Raw genomic sequence first — 20,022 nt, forward strand, 5'->3', positions numbered from 1 at the left:
CCTAAGATATATTAATACACTTTGACTGATCGGATTATAAATTGAAAGTCTATGTTTGGAGAAAATAATTTTTAAGTTTTTGAAAAATCTGATGAACACTATATTTCTGTTCTTAAGTTATCATGGTAAACATTTCCTATATATTTTATTTACCGTTAGATTGAGCCCAAAATTTAGTATGTAATTCATAAGACATATTAAGTCATTTTGACCGTTCAGATTTGTAAGTAAATGTCTGTGCTTAGGAAAATTAGTTCCGCATTTTGAGTATAACCAAAAACCACTTAAAATTCTGCACCTGAGTTACCTCGGTAAAACCTCAATATCTATCTAGTTAACCGTTGGATCAACCTGAAATTTTAATATGTAGTTTATAACAAATAGTGAATTATTGTGACCATTCAGATTTGAAATCGGAATTACAGATTTATAGATATTAATTTCGTATCTTCTCAGGGATCTCAATATTGCTTAATTTCTATTTTTTTTTATATATCTATATTAAATTTCGGTGTTAATATTATATGCTGTTGTTTTAAATCTGTAAATAAGAAATTTGTTAAAAACTAGTTGAGGAACGCTTTGGCTAAGGAAAGATTTGGTACTTAAGTTGTCCATTGTGACGCACCTCTCTTTCCTGGAAGTTTACTCGAAAAGTTTTTAACTTAAATCCTATTGAACAGATTATGTACTGTTAAATTATTGTGCAATATATCTGGTTGGAATGGAAATGTCTGATGAATTCATGTTATTGTGGTAGATATGGAATTATGAATTATAATTGTGATGATTGCATTTTATTATATTGGATTTGAATTTATGCATCTGAACATGTATGAGTATTACAGGGAGATGTCGTAAGGGTATAATATGAGTTGAGGAATGTGAGTATGGTATGAGTCTCGCGGAGAGATTCTGTAATGTCATGGTATGTGTATGAGGATTGTGGTGAGATTTCGTAATGAGTTAAGGAATGTGAGCATGGTATGAGTTTCGTGGAGAGATTCAGTTATGGTATTTATGTATATGTTGATGTTGAGGGTCCCGTAGTTGGAGGTTATCCTGATACTCTAATAATGATTCAGTCTCAAGTAGAGAATGATGAATTATGTGGTGAGAGGGGCAGGAGGTCCTGGTCTATGTGCCGGTTTAGGACATAGTGAGGGGACTAACCTTGTGAATAGTATGGAGGGCAGAATGTCCTGGTCTATGTGCCGGTTTTGGACATAGTGAGGGGACTAAGAATGACATCACAAGTGCGGAACCTCCCGTGATCGCTCATCAACATATCGTTGGGATAAGTGCCTATTGAATATCGTGGGGATAAGTGCCTATTGGGTATTGTGGAATGAGTGTTTATTTGGGTATTGTGGGATGAGTGTTTATTGGGTATTGTGGAATGAGTGTTTATTGGGTATTGTGGGATGAGTGTTTATTGGGTATTATGGAATGAATGTCTATTGAGTATTATGGTATTTATTGGGTATTGTGGGACGAGTGTCTAATAGGAATTGGGGTACGATGGTATGAGGGTGTCTGACATAATTATTATATGATGTTTGTATCGAAGTAATTATGCATGTCTTATAAATGATTTGTTGCATGTTAGCTCACCCTACTTGTTTGTGTTTTGTGTTTGGGTATGTGCGATGATCGTATAATTCGTTATACGGGAGCAGATGAAGGAATGTTGCCTCACATAGTGCCAAGGAAAGGGAGGAGTAGAAGAACTATAATTAGAACCTTTTTACATGTATAGACTTATATCAACTAGAAAATTTTAAAGGGTGAGATTACGGGATGTTACCGTAAATGTAATGTTAATTATCAAGTGTGAAAATTTGGGATGTTACATTAATGTGAAAAGTTGGGATGTTACATTAATGTGAGAATTTGGAATGTTACATAATTTGCCATGGGCTTTTTGCCATTTGCATATGCGTTCATGCTGCATTCAATTAAAAGTGTTTTTTATTTCTCTAAAATTTAAATATTTATTTTCTTTCGTTCTCTAAATTTTAGTTTAATTTTTAATTTAGTCATTTTTATTTGATTTTTATCTTATTTTTTAATTGAATTTCAATTTGTTAAATAATCATTTTCTTGCAAATGTCAGTCATTACTATTTTATTAATAAACGAGTTAAACGAACAATCCTTTTTATTCTTTTTTTCAAAACCTTCAAATCAATCTAATAATTTCTAAAATAGAATCCATACAATCACTTATATTAAATTAATGTTAATACCTTTTAAAAATAATATATATCCAATAAATATTTAATTAATAATTTAGTATCATGTTTAGATTTATGAGTCAATGTGGTACTTATACTTTTTTTTAATAAATTGAATTCTTATATTTTTTAATGAGAGATGATATGGTATCAACTTTTACATAGATAGAAAATGTGAGTCTAAATCTTCTTTTACCTCTGTTTTTTTTTCGAAAATATAATCTCATTAATCACTCTTTGGTCTTTTTCATAGTTCCACTTATATATATATATATATATATATATATATATGAACTTATAACTTTTGGATGCTAACTTCCAAATAATCCATCTATATAATAAAACAAAAACTTGATTGAGTAAAAAATAGAATTAAAATTAAAGTTTGTAAAAGATTTAAATATAAAGATAAAATTACTTTTTAATTTTCAATCTTTTAAAAATAAAATAAATCATAATTAGACTATAAAAATATAAATATTGGTGGAAGTTATTAACATGGTTGAAACATATTTAATTGTCAAAATTATGAGTTAATTTGGGTCGTTTATATCTATAGTTATATATAAAAAAATTGTCCACATTTTTTTAAATAATTTTTTGAACTAAAATAGTTACTTAATTAATTTTATTCTTTAAATAACAATTTCTTTTAAATTTAACCGTATTAAATCACTTTTTAAGCTTAACTATTTTTAATTATAAAATAAATAAAAACTACTTATAATAAAATTATAAAATTTATTATATTTATTTTATAATTATAATAAAATAATAATAATAATTTATTATTTAAAAAAAATACGTACGTGCTTCAAAATATATATATATATATATATATATATATATATATATATAATTTGATAAAAATATCCTTGGATTTAAATTTTTTATCATAATAAAAATACTAATGTGAAAAATAATAAATAAAGATGAAAAGAATATGATTTCATAGTGTAAATTTGATGAGTATACAGAGTGGTGCAAACATCAAACCTTTGATTCGAAGTTGAAGTTCTACTCCTCCTGGGTGTCCCTGCTACTATCTAGTTTCTATTCAAAGACTCTGACCTCAGCTTTCACATTCTATCTCGTTTCAATCTAATTTTTGGTGGGTTATTTTTTCTTCATTTTCCTTTCCTAATTTCTTTTTAAACATGATAAAACCTACTTAAAGTAATGGAACTCAACTTTTTGAATGATTTCAACAAGTTAGGGTTTTCGTTAGGAAAAAAGTACTGTCATGTAGAAATCTGTTTGAAATTAAATACTGTATGAGTGTTGTTATTGTTGACTCCCTTTCTAGCGTGTTCGTTTTTCTGTGTAGTTGATGAACCTTTTTCCCCTCTTTATTTTGCCAGTACTTTAGCGCATTAAAGATTTTTCTTTGAAGGCTGTGATCTTATGGAGCCTGACAGGTAATACATTCCTTCTTAATCAGTTATCTATCTATTGAAAACAAACTTCAAATTATATATTTCCACTCGAATTATAATATAATATATATCTGAACCTTGGCAATAACATTAGCAACCAAATGTGTGCGTCGGCAGTTTTTGTTGTTGTTGGTATTGCCAATTCTATTTTTGTGTGCAGTTATGGATCATTAGTTATGATATCTTGACCTGCTTGCTTTTCTTCAACTTGTCGTTTTAAACTAAATTCCAATAATCATGATCATGGAACCATGGATGTCTTTTCTAATTTAATGCTTTGAGGGATTTGGAGTACCGATTATTGATGTAAAGATTGATTTGGTTGGCCTTTTTTGAATACTTGGTTGTTTCTATTCGCTTCTTTCATTAGAGTGAGATTGTGAACCTTTGACTTCCTCTTGTTATACTGGCTTGCAAATTTGCAATGAATTGGTGGAATTTGTATCGAGTGACCACATTAGATTAGCTTCTATGCCCTTAGTCTCGCATTGGACACATCATAATTTTTTCTGTTTAGGAAAAAAAAATATACTATGGTATATAGCTTTACATTGTTGTACAGTCACTATGGCTGTACATTCAGAGCCTATAATGGTTGTTGGTAAAGACAATTGAATGATTCTTCTTTATGATTTGTTACATATTACAGTTTCGTGTTTCATAATATTCAATGTCGTTTTACCAGGTTAAATTCCCCAACCACATTTGAGATGCCATTGGAGATTTTGGGCCACGAGTTGCAGTTTTCTCAGGTATTATACTGTTTTTAAAGCACGTATTTGGAGGGTGCTTCAAGGAGGGTATTCTTTTCTGCAAAGTGCCCATTGAACTTTAGTTTTGTTACCTTACTGTGCATCCAAAACTTTTCTCCTTTAGAAAACTCTAGGCTCTGTTAGTGTTAAGCAGTGAAAGATATTGATCGCAATGAGAAATTAATTTGGGTAAGATGAAGTTAGTGCCTCAAGGTCACTCAATGTGGACTAGAGACTTCTACACTCTGTTTTGTTTGTAAGTATTCCCAAAATATTTGGGAAGAAAGAACAACCAGTTAGAATTAGGGCAAATGCAGTAGAAATGAAACCTGCATTGTAAATTTTTGAAATGATGACTGACTAAAGTGCCATGTTCATACAAATTATTATATGTTGTTGACTGGGATCCTCTCTTGTTGTTCGGCTTGTGAACTGTTGACATCAACTTGACTATGATTTTGTTGAAATTGATCATATATTTGAAATGTTTGCTGTTTTTTTTACGTATGTTTCTACTCTGACAATTCAATCTTTTCTTTTATAGGATCCCAATTCCAAGAACTTGGGGACTACTGTATGGGATGCATCACTTGTGTTCGCTAAGTTTCTTGTAAGTTATGTGTGCATCTCACATGTTCTGGAATGTCCTTTTAACCTTTTCATAATTCATAAATGAAAACATTATTAGATCCTTACTGTATTTTTGAAATTAGCACATTCATGCGATATTCTTTAGATTCTCAATCATTAAAGCATAGATGATTGTACCTTGTAATTTGCTATGTACATGAAAAAATAGCTGTGCAGACCGGACAGATAAGCCGTGGACTTGAACTTATTCTTGAAACTGTGCATGAATAAAATTTTACGTTAATGCATTTAAATCACCTTTTTTTCTATAACTCTTTGTTTTAAAAATGTAAGGGGAAGTTTGGAAGAGGAAAGTTAAATGACATGAATGGAAACAAGTGACATTTTCTCTTTGTTTGGGACATTATCTTAAGTTTACATTAGATCCTTTGACAGTGAACTCGGTCATGAAGCTCTTTAAATATTGATTTTAGTTTCCATTACCTAGTAATAGAGTAATATCACTAAATTACCTTTATATTGTTTCAGGAACGGAATTGCAGAAGGGGGAGATTTTCCCCTGCTAAACTTAAAGGAAAACGCGTAATTGAACTAGGAGCTGGCTGTGGTGTTTCTGGTTTTGGTGAGTTTTAAAATTGTTGTTAAAAATCTGTTCATTGGATCAATGTACTTTGCTATATTCACTCCTTTATGAAACTGGTCTATCTTTACCCTATTTTCAGTACTTAGGTTGGGTGGTGATGACTAGTCTGATATGCAGTTCCATTGCAGGCATGGCTTTGCTGGGGTGTGATGTTATAGTGACAGACCAAAAAGAGGTTTTGCCATTGTTGGAGAGAAACGTTGAGCGTAATATTTCAAGGGTCATGCAAAAGAATCCTGGTTTGATTTCATACTTTTGAACCATCCTCATTCTCATTTGCTTTATGTATTTACTTATTTTAAATTCTTTATATTTATCTTTGAATTTTCTTCTTGTACTTATCTCTGGTTATTCTGTCTGCGGATTTAAAGATAGTAGTATTTGACTTGGACCTCAATTGTTTTTAGAGTCATTTGGTTCGGTCAAGGTTGCTGAACTTCAGTGGGGAGACGAAAGTCACATTAAGGCTGTGGGTCCTCCATTTGACTACATTATTGGCACTGATGTTGTAAGTGTATAACAGGCCTTTCTGCAAGCAATTTGGAAGTGAATATCCCTTAAAAGTTAACTCATTAACAATATCCCAAATTAATTCTTAAAATTACAATCTCTAATCAATTTACTCCTTAAAATTATAAAAATGTGATTTTAATCCCTGATATTTGTTAACATTGGTCATCTTAACCGTTACTCAATTTAATCCTAGAAGTTTTACAAATATCATTTTAAGTAATAAATTGATATTAGTTGTAATTTCAGAGATTAAATTGACTAGTGCCACTGGGAACTAATTTGGTATGTTACTCACAAATTGATCGTCATTCTGTTTCTGTTTGATTTGGTGTATTTCTTTGAAGGTTTATGTAGAGCATCTATTGGAACCTCTATTACAGACAATACTTGCTTTATCTGGACCTAGGACTACAATTATGGTATGTTATTCAACTCCTCTATTAAATTATGCACATATTTCTTATAGTAAACTTGGATAATTCACTTGTTTATTATTTTGTTTTGAATTTGTTCGTGAAGTTGGGCTATGAAATCCGCTCTACAAGTGTCCATGAGAAGATGCTTCAGATGTGGAAAAGAAACTTTGATGTGAAGACTGTCTCGAAGTCCAAGGTAAGCTATATGTTCCAATGAGTTACGTTTATCGCTATATATAAGTCTTGAATTAGCTATACTATTTTCAGTCAAAGTTAACGAATAGGTGAGTGTGGTTAACTAGTTCCGAAGCTTCAATTTGAGCAGATGGATGAGACATTTCAACATCCAAGTATTCAACTCTTCATCATGGGCTTCAAACATTCAGCAGACTGCACAGAAAACTCTGATGAGGCCACTGTTGAAAAAGTTGATGTGGAAACTGTTGTGGAGGATAAAAGCAGTGAGGGAAATGTTGTAGTAGAAGGATCTGGTCTCGTTGAAGAAAATGTTGATGACCAAAATAAGCCAATCTCGCAAAATGCAAAGCTTAGTGAGTGGGAAGCCAGAAGGTATGGAGCTATGGCTGCAAGGATTTTGCGAGATGTAAAAATATCCTGATTTTGAGAGTTGCTCTGGGAAATTTAGTCAGAGTAAAAATATTATGATAGTCATAGCATATGCTTGAACTTTATGTTTGGTTCATTTAAAAAAAAAAATGGATCCATGTATTTTAATTGTTAATTTTGGTTCCTTTGTTTACTTGATGTTCAATGTTTAATACTGACAGCACACTGTAACAGTATTCATATGAAGTACTATGTAGAAAAACAAACTAGCATTTTAAAGTCCTAATTTATTTTGTCATATATCCATACAACCCAATTTGTGAGAGAATCTATGATTAGATTCATACGAACTATGCTTTCGACATGGAAACCCCAAACACAAATTTGCTTCAGCTATGATCTAATCAACGTGAAAGTTCTTTTAAATTACTTTCTGAATGACACAGCAGAGCAGACACTGTATGGTGGAGACGTTGTCCCCACTAAATAGCTTTATGATGCAACATAAAGAGAGAAAAAGTACAAACAATTATAATCGAATATAAATAATTAGGATATGTTAAGTCTTTAAAAAGTTGACAATTTATCAGAGCTGTGATTTAATTTATCTTTGGATCAAAATACAGTAATCAGAAATTATTTGCCTGGTACATTTTGCTTTTGCTTTTGCAAAACCTCTAGCTGATAGGTTTCTTTGGAAGGAGCTAGTTTCCTTGCTTTTCTCCACAGCATCAAAAAGATAAAACCTGCATTAGGTCACGTCCCGTAAAATTAATTAATGAGTCTGCAAGTAGAAGTACTTAAAAGTTTAATAAACTTTTGTAGTGTGAAGAAAAAGAAAGGAAGCAGGACAAAACAAGTGAGTATCAACCAATTATAAAATTATCAGTGTTAAGAAATTATTATCTGAAAAATGATGTTTTGACAACCATAATAAATCTATTTATGTTTTCAAGGATGTTGTGTTCATCAGCAAATGTAAAATTTTGTATTTGTGATTTATGATATCATTATCAGGAGATGAAATTTTGATAACCATGAATGTTTTTAAGAATATTTTTGTGTTCATTAAAAAAGGTATTTGAATTGTAAAGAAAAAGAGAGTAAGAATGTGTACAAAGAAATATGACAAAATAGAAGACGTGAAAAAGATGATTGTATAAATATATCAGTTTTATTAGAGTCTGAAGATATCATTAGCCCATTTATTTATATTTTTAATATATGCTAATCGAATTAATTGTTGTATAAATTCTGGCTTTGCTGAAGTGAGTGAAGTTTTCAAAAGAGCTGGTTTGAATAAAGTGTGGAAAAATAAGGAGTGAGGGAAGGACAATTGGAATGAAGGAAACTGATTCTTGTGGCAGAAAACAAGTCATAAAAAGACAGATAGGTGATCATGAATTGCAGTGGTGAAAGGAGAGTCATATCATGAGATTAACGTGATAGACCACACAACAGATATATAACTGCTAACTTATCAATCAAGGCAAAGGCAGAAGAAGAAGAACAAGAAGAAGAAGGACCATGAAATTGCATGCTGTCAAAAGTGTTAACACCACCAAATCATTATCCCTTCCTTTGACTCCTTCTGCTCCATAGCTATGGCTAGTCATTTTTCTGCAACTCCATTGGCCACCAGGTTCCAAAATTTCAAAGTAGGGAACCAATATTCACCAACCTCATCAAACAAATGGAAATTTATGATCCCTTGGTAAATGTAAATACAAACATAGTTTCATTGTTTAATCTGACACAAATTATGCAGCTAGCCACTGAGAGAGAAAACAAAAGAAAGGTCAACTTATATTTTTCCTTATAATAATGGACTTGGAAACTAAAATCTACCAGTTTTCAATTTGTTATCTGCATGAAGTGATTGATTCAAGCTTGGTTACTGTTAAAGGAGCGTGCATGCACGTGCGGCTGAGTCTCTGCCACCTTGTCACGGGACTCAGAACACAAAAGTTCTAATCTTAGTGAAAATGAGAGCATATTAATTATAAGGGTAGATTAGATTATAATTAATGCATGTAATATTAACATTAAAAAATGAAATGATTGACACTAATAATACAGAAATTAGTTAAGACGTTGCATAATCTTGTCCTCTCTCTATGGACCAGGATATCATTGTCCATCGTATCTCAGTGTTGTTAGGACCTCTTTGACTTTTTCCCTCCTTTCTTTTCCTTCTATTTCAATTTTCGCTAACCCTCATTTTCATTTTCTTTTTCAGTGCGCTTCACCCTATAAAACTAAACAATTACTCAGCTTTGAAGTTTTCATGTTGCTTTGTTTGAATGTAATGTGAAGAGGGTTCGAGACACTACAAGAAGATATTAATAAAAATAATATTCCCTTGTCAAATCAGACATCATAATCATTTACCAACCAAACTTGGTGAACTAAAACCTAGCCTACCTCGTGACTCCTATTACTTTCTTTGCTTCATTATTCTTCCAAGTATTCAACCAAAACCACAATTTCAGAGGCAACATACATCGTACGTCTTTGTACTAAACCATTGTTGCTGATAAGAATGTGCATGTATTTATGATAGTTTTAGAATGTGTGTTTAACACATGTTAGATCATATAATTGAGTGGTATGCAAATGACAAGATATATATAAATAGAGAAATTTTAGTTTATAGTATACTATCTATCAGCAGTAGTGTAGGAGAAATTTTAGAGTTATAATCAAGTGCAAAGGAAAAGGTACAACATTAATAAATGGATATTGTTGCTAAACTTATGGAGACGATTATAATCTATACATCGTTGAAAAAGGGGTAGCATCATTTGCTGTTTCAGAGTCAATTCGTCATGCAGAGGACTATGACACTTGTTCTTTCAACTTGCATGATTATGAATATACTACGATTTGTACAAAATTTTAAAATATATAGTCTAAGATAGAATTCATCTTTAAAATCCATTGACTAATGTATGTATAAACCCTATGTATAAACTTCTCTCATATAATTGGGACGGTTGGGTCTATCGAGGGAGAGTTTAACGGGGAGACATAATATCAAATGAGATATGAGTCCAATCATATAAGAAATTGGTACCACTATTTACCCAAAATCTTAAGACTATGAATTAATGGGTCTTTTACTTTTATATAGTGTTCTACTTTCTCATATATATATATATATCCAATGTGATACTTAGACTGACACTTAAATTCTCAACTGAGACCACATTAACAAAATTATTGATATTGTTTTAAATTTCATCTTTATATTAAGATTAAATCGTACTGTCTGAAAAACACAACATTCAACCTTATACAAATATAACAACTTATATTAAGACATTTTTTTATCATTTCAAAAGAATTAAGAAACTTATTTAGTAGTGATGAATTTATCAAAAAATTTCCTATTACTATCTCAATGGGAGGATTTTTTCTTCTTAACATAGAGTAGCTGGTTGAAACAATGTGCTCTTGAATCCAAAGTCTTCTTAACTATATAAAAACCATTGTCAACATAGGTTGATCAACCTCCAAAATGTGAAAATGGATGGGTTTGACTAACTCGTTTTCTGAAAGTCATTAATCTGGAAGAAACGAAAGATAAAATAAAATATTTCTTAACAAACTTCTCATAAAAATAACCACGGTAATATATATTTATAAATACAAGTTACAGCAAATAATTGAAGCAAATTAATAACATGAGACCTTTCACGTGATGAATGATTAATTACTATTTGTATAAACAATTCACATGTTTGTCCATAGTTTGTCGTGAGATGATGACCCATTAATATTATTCAAAAATTTACTTGAAAGAAACAGACAAAGGAAGCCTCGTCATTTTCTTTAGACTTCAAATTAAAGTCCTTATACACTAATTAATTCTTTGTTAATGCGGAAAAGAGAAAACAATGATCTAGGTTCTATTGTAGCTAGCATGTTCATGTAACCACATCAATATTAATGAGTGTGTATGTTACAACATACTTTAGAGAAAAAAGAAAAGTGCTTAAAGATGTGAAAATATTTCATGAACTTGATGTCTTTGTGATGTGATGAACAAATCTCTTATGTTTTGAAGTTGAAAAGGTAGAAGAAATTGAGTGTATTTGTATATGTGTGTTTGGTATGAAATAAAAGGAAATTAATGGATGGATTGACTTTATGATATAGGGATGAACATATTTAGAAGGTGAAAAGTTTGATTTGTTGATATGAAGACAATGATTGTGCCATAATTGATAGATAGAAGTCAACTATAATTGGTAGAAGCACTATAAAAAGTAGTATGTATGTGTGACTAGAAATGAAAACAAAATGCAGGCATTATATGCAGATAATAAGGTAATTACCAAAATAGATAGGAACTTTAGAGGCAGCATATGTATCTTCCTAAATAATCCCTGTCTGCCAAAGGAGATTATCATATTCCTTTATTAATTCATATAATAATTCTACTTTATGGCACCCACTAGGACACTTTTCCTCTTGTCTACATTCAATGATTCAAGTAAAATCCATTCACTATAACCACTCATGGATCCTACCACCAACATTTTTCACACACACAAAATATATATATATATATATATATATATATATATATATATATATATATATATATATATATATATATATATATATATATATATATTAGAAACTTGTATTCCTAATAGTCTTTCCTTTAAGTATGAGTTAGATCATAAGTGCGAGTTGAATTTCACAAGTTTTTATCACAATAGAACATATTACTAGCAAGATAAATTATTGGCTTTAATATTAAAAAATTTCACTAGAATAAATCAGGAAATTTCACCACCGTGAGATATAAGTTACCCATACTTTTAACATAAAACATTAAGGTTAGGGTAGACAAAATGAAGTGCATTGTTAAAAATTACAGTAAGCCAAAAAGTAGGCTGTCTCAATTAAACTCAACTAAAAATTAGTTGAGACGAATTGAATTATTTTTTTTCTACCAAACTACATTGCACTAAATTCCATTAAAGTTTGTTTTTTACATTGACAAACAACACAACTTTGAGATGACGAGTCAAGACTAAAGTTGAGATGAGTCGAAACAAAGGTTGAGACAAACTAGGTCTTGTAAAATGCTGAGACAGCTCAAGTCGAAATTCAACTGAATTTGGTTAAAACGTTCATGGTTGAAACCTAGTTGAGTCAGTTTCAATCGAAATTTGTCCGAGTCAATCCCAACCGAAAATTGGTCGAATTCAGCCAAGACTACTGATTAAAACTCAATTGAGTCAGTCTTGACCAAAATTCTGATGAATTTGATGGATTTGACCCCAATCAAAATTTAGCTGAATTTGATTGAGATGTCTATGATTGAAACTTAGTTCCTTCAATCTCAATTGAAATTTGATCGGATTCAGTTGAGTTGGCCTGAACCGAAAATTGGTCGAATTCAACTGAATTGGTCCTGACACATGAGACTACTCCGTAGAGTGCATTACTTTGATTATAAGGTGTAAAGAGTATGTTGTACAAACATACACATAACTTTTATGAACATATGTAATTAATTGATGTTATGATAATTAAGTGAATATATAAAATTAAATATTCGTTTGGTGGTACAATTAGGAAGTTATACAAGAGTTTCAACATAAATTTTGATATTATTTTAATAAGTTTGTCAGGTTAATAATATTATATTAATAAATATATTTACAAGTAACTCAATCTTAGAAAAGTATCTTAAAATGAAACTTATATATTTTATTTTATTTATAAAATTTCATATAAATGAGGATGAAAAATTCTGATTATTTGGTTGGAGAAGTCCCAAATATTAGGAGGATCCATATTGGTGTAGGACGTAGGGTGATGAATAATATGAAGCATTGGGAGGGTGTAGGGTACTAGGGTGTTTTAGGTCTCTATTCCTATTATGTGTCGTCAAGTAACGTGAGGTTCCCCAGTGGGAATGATACAATGTGGCAGAAAATATCTCAGACAATGGTTTTGCCTAATTTTCACAATAATATTATTGCTCCTCAAAACCATGCCTACCTATCATCTTTCGTCACTCCAATATATGGTGTACAAGCTACTACCTACAACTCCCTTCATTAGTCAATCCAAAACACCTCGTAAATGAATCTAATGCCAAACAATCTCATTCATTTAGTTGGCCCCATGCAACTCTCAAATAGTATAAATTCATGTGTCAAAAGTATTTACTCTAACTCCAACTCATTTAGCTTTCAATACACAAAAGTTCAAAACAGCACATTATGTTTCAAAAATATTTCACTAGTTAGTATCTTTATTTAGCAAACTAAAATTTTTTATTCATTTTATATGATTTCATAATTTAGAATGTAAATTGCCATTAGATTAGGGCTTGAAATTTAATTAATGGTTATTTATAATTTTATTATTTTTTGAATAACCTTTACTGAAACTAGAGTATCAAAAGTTGTAGTTAATTATAGGAATACCTAAAGAAAGGTTTCGTCCTATTAATGTCTACCTTAGGTTTTTTACATGCACTCAATAATTTCTTTTATATAAGAAGTGTAGGAATTTTCCAAATTTTAAAATTTAAACTGGTGTGATATGTTTTTATTTAGATTTTTTCACTGTATCCTTCCATGGATTTGAGTCATCGGCAGCATCCTTTTTCTTCATTGGTCTCTATTTATTGTTTATTTTATTTCTTTGAATATCAATTCCACCTTTTTTTTTCTCTTTCTCTTTAATTTATTGGCTGCTGCAGCAGTGTGGAAGCCAGAGAGAATCAAGTCTGATCCATCCATGCACCAAGACTCTGACCCTAATTTTCCAAATACAGTTAATTATAAGTGAGAAATCTGAGTTTCTTCATTTTTTCTTTCAAACATAATAATCTTAAAATGAAATTCAAATGGAACGTGTTTTGAAGGGTCCAAATTCCTTTTATTCAATCAACTCATGTTTATTTAATTCAAACCCAATAATTTCATGAATATTCAGGTGTTGTCCAAATCATATGGGGTTTAATAATATTTTGATTTAATTAATCGATTCCAAATTCTTTGCATCCCATTAATTAGCTAAATGCTTTTACCTTTTTGAAAAGTGTCAATGCAAAATAGTATGAATAAATAAGATTAAAAAATATGAAATAATGAAATAATAAAAGCACAAGAAAACCAAGACAATCTTAACATTGATCCAAGTGTTTGGAAAGTGTCACAATTCTGGTAGCTGTACCCATCAACTCACTAGTCCTGTTCTGTGTTGTCTTTCTTTCTGTATCGCAAACATTGGATGCTTTCTCTTTAGAGAAGACGAACGACAGAATGTGTGAGCCTTTCTATGCCTCCCAGGTCTTCAACGTTGAACATTTGAAACCTCTCTCTCACTCTCACTACCCTTCTTCCATATTAATTATTTATTAACACTGCGTGGAAATTTAAACTAAACTGTATTTTAATTTTAATCTTCTCTCCATGCTTTCATTTGACTTCTGTACCTGCATCTTTCTCTCTCTCTCTCTCGTTCACACGGTGTTTCAGATGATAAAATAATATTTTTCTTGAACTGTACAAAACCAGGGTCTCTTATTTATAAGGCACAAGCGCTACACACCAAATTATCATTCAGATGAGAAAGTGAGAGTTTGGATCCTCCGAGAGACAGATAGAGGTTTTTCAGGGAATACTCAAAGAGAGAGAGATATGGGAAGAGCTCCATGTTGTGACAAGGCAAGTGTTAAGAAAGGGCCATGGTCACCAGAAGAAGACAGAAAGCTCAAGGACTACATAGACAAGAATGGAACTGGAGGAAATTGGATTGCTCTTCCTCAGAAAGCTGGTAAAAGAATAAATGTTATGATTTTATGAAAACAATGCTTGAATGTGTTTGCATATTTGTACACCCTCTTTCTCATGAGCTTTTCTTTGATTCCAAAATAGGTCTTAAGAGATGCGGGAAGAGTTGCAGATTGAGATGGCTCAATTATCTCAGACCCAACATTAAGCATGGAGATTTCTCAGATGAAGAAGACAGAATAATTTGCAGCCTCTATGTTAACATTGGAAGCAGGTATAGTGCTTGCTAACATTTTAATGTAACCACACTATCAATAATGCTGAAAACAGTTACTTTAACCATTTTCCGACCAATCTAATCTGCAATCAATGACCTACATGTTGTTCAGAATATTTTTATGTGACATCTTTTTAAGAAATGGGAGAAAAAGGGCAACATAAACTGGTCCATTTCTTTATGTTTTTTTTTTCAGAAAACCATGGTTGTTGTTCATAATCTGCCTGTGGTAATACTTGGATAGCACTTCCACATGCATGCCAAGTTTTGATCCAACACATCCACTATGTCTAATTAAGATATTAATTGAGTAAATAATTTTCTTCAGTGGAAACTTGATAACATAATCCACTAGAGTTGGTCTACTGTGAGAGATTTGATTTTAGTCATTTGTACCAAAGTTTAACTTAACTAGCTACCATGTATTTATCAACAGGTGGTCAATTATAGCTGCTCAGTTACCAGGAAGAACTGACAATGATATCAAGAACTACTGGAACACCAAGTTGAAGAAAAAGCTCATTGGGTTGCTTCCTCTTTCTCATCACACAAAACAACCTTCATTTCCATCCTCTGCCCTTCAAAACCCTCCACCCTCTCCTTCGTCTCACCAACTGTACGGAGAATACGGCAACTACATCCCTGTAACAGCATCTTTCACAGGCATGGAACATCTTTCTCTTCCTTCAGCTAACTATGAAAGCACGACACCCTCGGTTTCTCAAACTTTCTACCAAAACCAAGACTCCATGGTCAGCGTTAGTCCCATGCAATGCTATTACCCTGTCGCCGACAGCATGCTCATGTTTGGAAGCGAAGGAAGTTGCAGCTCCTCCGACGGAAGCTGCACTCAGGGAAGAGAAATGAACCATAACTTGATGCTCAGTTACAACACTAACGATGGAGATAAGTCATGTGTTGGAGGGTGCTTCGACCAAACGCTAACACCGTTGGATTATGATCTTGAGGATATTAAGCAACTGATTAGCAGCAGTAGCAGCAGCTTGAATAATAATAATGTTGATGAAAACAAGAGAGAAGAGAAGGCGATGTACTGCTGCTATTACTAGTGACTGCAGCTGGTGATGATCACTGACTACTGGTAAAAGATATGATGATGGAGGAAGAAGGGTATGTTGGTGTGGCAAAGATTCAGAATATTGATGACATTTCTGGGGCTCTGCGTTCTTTGATTAAATGAAACATTTCTTGTTTTGACAGTACATGGTAAAAGTTTCTTTATATTTTGTGCATATCTTCTCGGAAGTGGTGATGATGATTACGAAGACGATGATGTTAGATTTTTGTTGAGTACATATTTATATAAATATATTTGCAAAAACTATGGAAGTGATTCATTATCTTTCTCTTGTTAATTATTTGCTATAAACATCGATCTTTATATTCTCGATGATAATGTATATGAGAATATGTGACTTGTTATGTCAGAAACTGCATTATTGAGCTGAGCAGTCCGTTGAAGAATCTTTTGCAAAGTCGTAGCAGAGTCTGAGTGAAGATGGCTACGTTAACAACGAAAACCTCAAATTTCTTGGCATTAATAATAAAATGAAAGCGATGAAATATGGGCAACAGAAGAAAAGAAAGACTATTAGGTTAGGGAAATTTTGTTTTCTTGTGTGGAAGTGTGGGTGCTGGAGCTGTAACACTAACTTCAAATTATCGAATAAATTATTAGCCGTTTTGAATAAGTCGCTTTTATTCAGTGTCACGACAAGAAAGGCAGCAAAAACCATGAAACTTGTTTCCTATGTCGTTCCTCCCTCCGAAACAGAAGCATTGTTGACAAATTCACACCCATTTTTAACTCTACGTTATTTACAAAACATGCTCATTGTTCTTCATTTTTCTTCTTTATTGAAATTTTATAAAAGAAGTAAAACAACACATGCACATACTATATAGACTTTTTATACTGTTAGTTCATTATAAATTTGTATATACCACAAGTTTCTTTTGACTTTTTGAAATCATTCATATGATAGTTAATTATATCCAGTGTTTTTTTATTGACACTTATTAATAAATTTATACTGACGATGCATATTTAAAAAATCTTAGGTATGCTAATTTTGAATTCTTTAACCTATACTTTTAAATTTATCAAAACTGTGTGGAGTTTTGCGATATACATACAGTTTTCTCTTGATTAAAAAAAACAGTTTCCTTCCATTAATGAAAGATTAGCTTTAACTTAGTTCTTACATAAGGATTATTAATTACTTTTTATATATAGTTATTACCTATCATTTTCTGCATAAGTTTTAAAGCATTAGAGCGTGAACAATATGTATCATACATAAAGATTAGAAACAACATATTTTTCGTCCATGATAGTTATTTGTTCACGTTTTACGTTAACTTTATGTCAATTTTATGATACTATAATAGCAATAGATGACAGATACCAAATTCAAAATGATATAAGGAATCTCATTGAAATTGTAAAGACTTTACCATATTTTAGCATAAAATATTCATTAACTTTATTAATAATTTTTTCCTTTATAATACGTTGCACTCAAACCAACCTTAATACCTTTCGGTAAAAGATTAAAATAAAAGTAAATGGCAAATTACATAAGCATCTCTTTTTTCTTGTTATTTTGCCAATGAGATATATTTGAGTGATTGATTTTATTATTTTATAATATAATTAAAATCATCTCAAGAATCAACGGTCAAACTAACGAAAATTTGAGATCATATATAGTGGAACTAAAAATAACGTATTAAATAGAAATGGACCCCCATGCACATGAACCCTCCCCTAGCTGTTGCTATTCCTTTTGTTTTTAATTAAGAAAAAAAAGGGAAGATAATCAAATAATAAAATCACTCTCCACAAAAGTACTTTTATTTATATCATATTATCATCTTTATAGGTTATCTATCGCTCTCAAAGTATAGTATAATATAGCATGAATGATATTTGTAAAAGCACTTCCAAAACTCATGTTTTCCAAACACAGCCTGTGTTTAGAAACAATACAGAGATTAAGGGTCAGTTAGATTTTTTTTTTAATTAATAGTATTATTAACATATTTTTCTATTCACAAATACATATTAGTGTGTAGTCATGCTTAATGAATAGAGCTTTTAACAACTTGTTGTTTAAAGTTAAAAAAAAAAAAGTTATTCGTGTATAAACTTAGTGTTTTTTTTTAATTTGGAAGTTGACTTATAGTTGTAATTATCATAATATTTTTTATTATTATTTCAACTTCTTATATTTGGAAAAGGTTGTTACAGATAAGAGATAAAAAAGGGTTATCTTAAATGATTATTTGAAAAAGAAAAGAAAAGAAAAACTAAACAAACTAGCTATGAGTTAATTATAATGATTTTAGTTAATTTATATTTGTGTATGTATACTAACATTTAAAAAAATTAAAGATATTTATTAATTTTGTTAATAACTAATCTCTATCAATAATGTCCATTTTAGTGTTTTTGTTTTTCATTTTTGTAATTTATGATATTTAAATTCTAAATCATAATTAAAGGATAAGGAAAAGTTTAATTATCTTAACAAGTGGTTGTATGTTTTACTTTTATCTCATAAAAGCAAATTTGTAAGATAAAGTTTTTACTTATTTATATATTATACTTTAAAATTATATATATATATATATATATATATATATATATATATATATATATATATATATATATTGTTTCGGTAAGCATTAGTCCAAGATTGAGAGACTAACTATTCTGACGTGTTCTCCTTGCTTCCGAACGTCTGGATCGTCTAGACCGCTTACCTTGATTATCAGAACCGCTCGCTTCTAGTTTGGATTGTTCACTTGTCAATTGCTCCACTCGGTTGTCACCGGCTCCGATCGGTTGTACTCTTGACCGGAGGGGGAGGTACCTGCAAAATGTGCTCTAACGCTCAAGTTAGGAGCGGTTTAATGAATTGTTTATCACAGTTGAGTATTTGGGTCTTGTAAAGTGTAAGTCGAACGTACCTAGTTTTTGGCCCTGTCATTGTATTTATAAGTGTTTCATAGACCAAATAGAAACAAACTTACCTGGAGATTCGGTTAGTTACGCTTATCAATATCTCTAATGAGATATCTTTGGTTATTTTATCGTCTGTTGGACTTTTGGCCAATAATGATTTAAACAATAATAACTTAAGCGTTGGCCTAATTATGGTCCAACATTGATATAGCGGATGGACCGAACGGTGATGTATGTTAACCGTTTGGTCATGAGCGTATAATATATATATATATATATATATATATATATATATATATATATATATATATATATATGTTGGAATTTAAGAGTATTAGAGACAGTTTTCATATTCATGAAGAGTTACAGTATTCATGAAGAGTTACAACCATTCATGAAAAGTTACAATCAAGAAATGTAACTAGTTAGAAAAGTTGTTATTCATGAAGAGTTACAACCATTCATGAAAAGTTACAATCAAGAAATGTAACTAATCAGAATCTGGTATCTCTTGGATTTGAAAGATGCCTAATCAACATCTATATAAAGGGATCATGTGCTCTACTGAAATTCATTCGCTCATTCTCTTAACACATAAATCAATTCCTGAGAATCATATTCTTGTTTAATGTTAATACTAAGAGTGTGTACCATCGTCATATTTCTTCTTTGTATCTCAAAAGTGGATTTCGTGGTCCCCTTCACTCTTATAAGGGAGGAAATATTGATTTTAAGAAAGTGTGTATTCACGCCTAGAAGATTATATCAAGTCTACATTGTTGTTCATCTTGTTTCCCTAAGTTCTTGGGAAATTGTTCCAACAGTCTAAAA

The 20,022-nt window shown here is 31.1% G+C and overlaps 2 protein-coding genes across 2 annotated transcripts; both read left to right on the forward strand.

Annotated features, from left to right (window-relative positions):
* Positions 1–3,206: 3,206 nt before the first annotated feature.
* On the forward strand, positions 3,207–7,440 carry LOC108339752 (uncharacterized). The gene is made up of 10 exons (XM_017576952.2): positions 3,207–3,347; positions 3,598–3,654; positions 4,358–4,424; positions 4,969–5,034; positions 5,544–5,637; positions 5,787–5,897; positions 6,066–6,166; positions 6,516–6,590; positions 6,691–6,783; positions 6,913–7,440. The coding sequence occupies exons 2-10, from the start codon at positions 3,641–3,643 to the stop codon at positions 7,204–7,206; spliced, it is 915 nt and encodes a 304-aa protein (XP_017432441.1). The 5' UTR covers positions 3,207–3,347; positions 3,598–3,640; the 3' UTR covers positions 7,207–7,440.
* Positions 7,441–14,409: 6,969 nt separating this feature from the next.
* Positions 14,410–16,572, forward strand: LOC108340056 (transcription factor RAX2). Its single transcript, XM_017577288.2, has 4 exons — positions 14,410–14,479; positions 14,708–14,966; positions 15,068–15,197; positions 15,637–16,572. Exons 1-4 carry the CDS (start codon positions 14,453–14,455, stop codon positions 16,268–16,270), a joined length of 1,050 nt encoding a protein of 349 aa, XP_017432777.2. The 5' UTR covers positions 14,410–14,452; the 3' UTR covers positions 16,271–16,572.
* Positions 16,573–20,022: the final 3,450 nt, after the last annotated feature.

This window comes from Vigna angularis, chromosome 5 (genome assembly GCF_016808095.1).
Source record: "Vigna angularis cultivar LongXiaoDou No.4 chromosome 5, ASM1680809v1, whole genome shotgun sequence".
In the NCBI taxonomy this organism is placed as follows: Eukaryota; Viridiplantae; Streptophyta; class Magnoliopsida; order Fabales; family Fabaceae; genus Vigna; species Vigna angularis.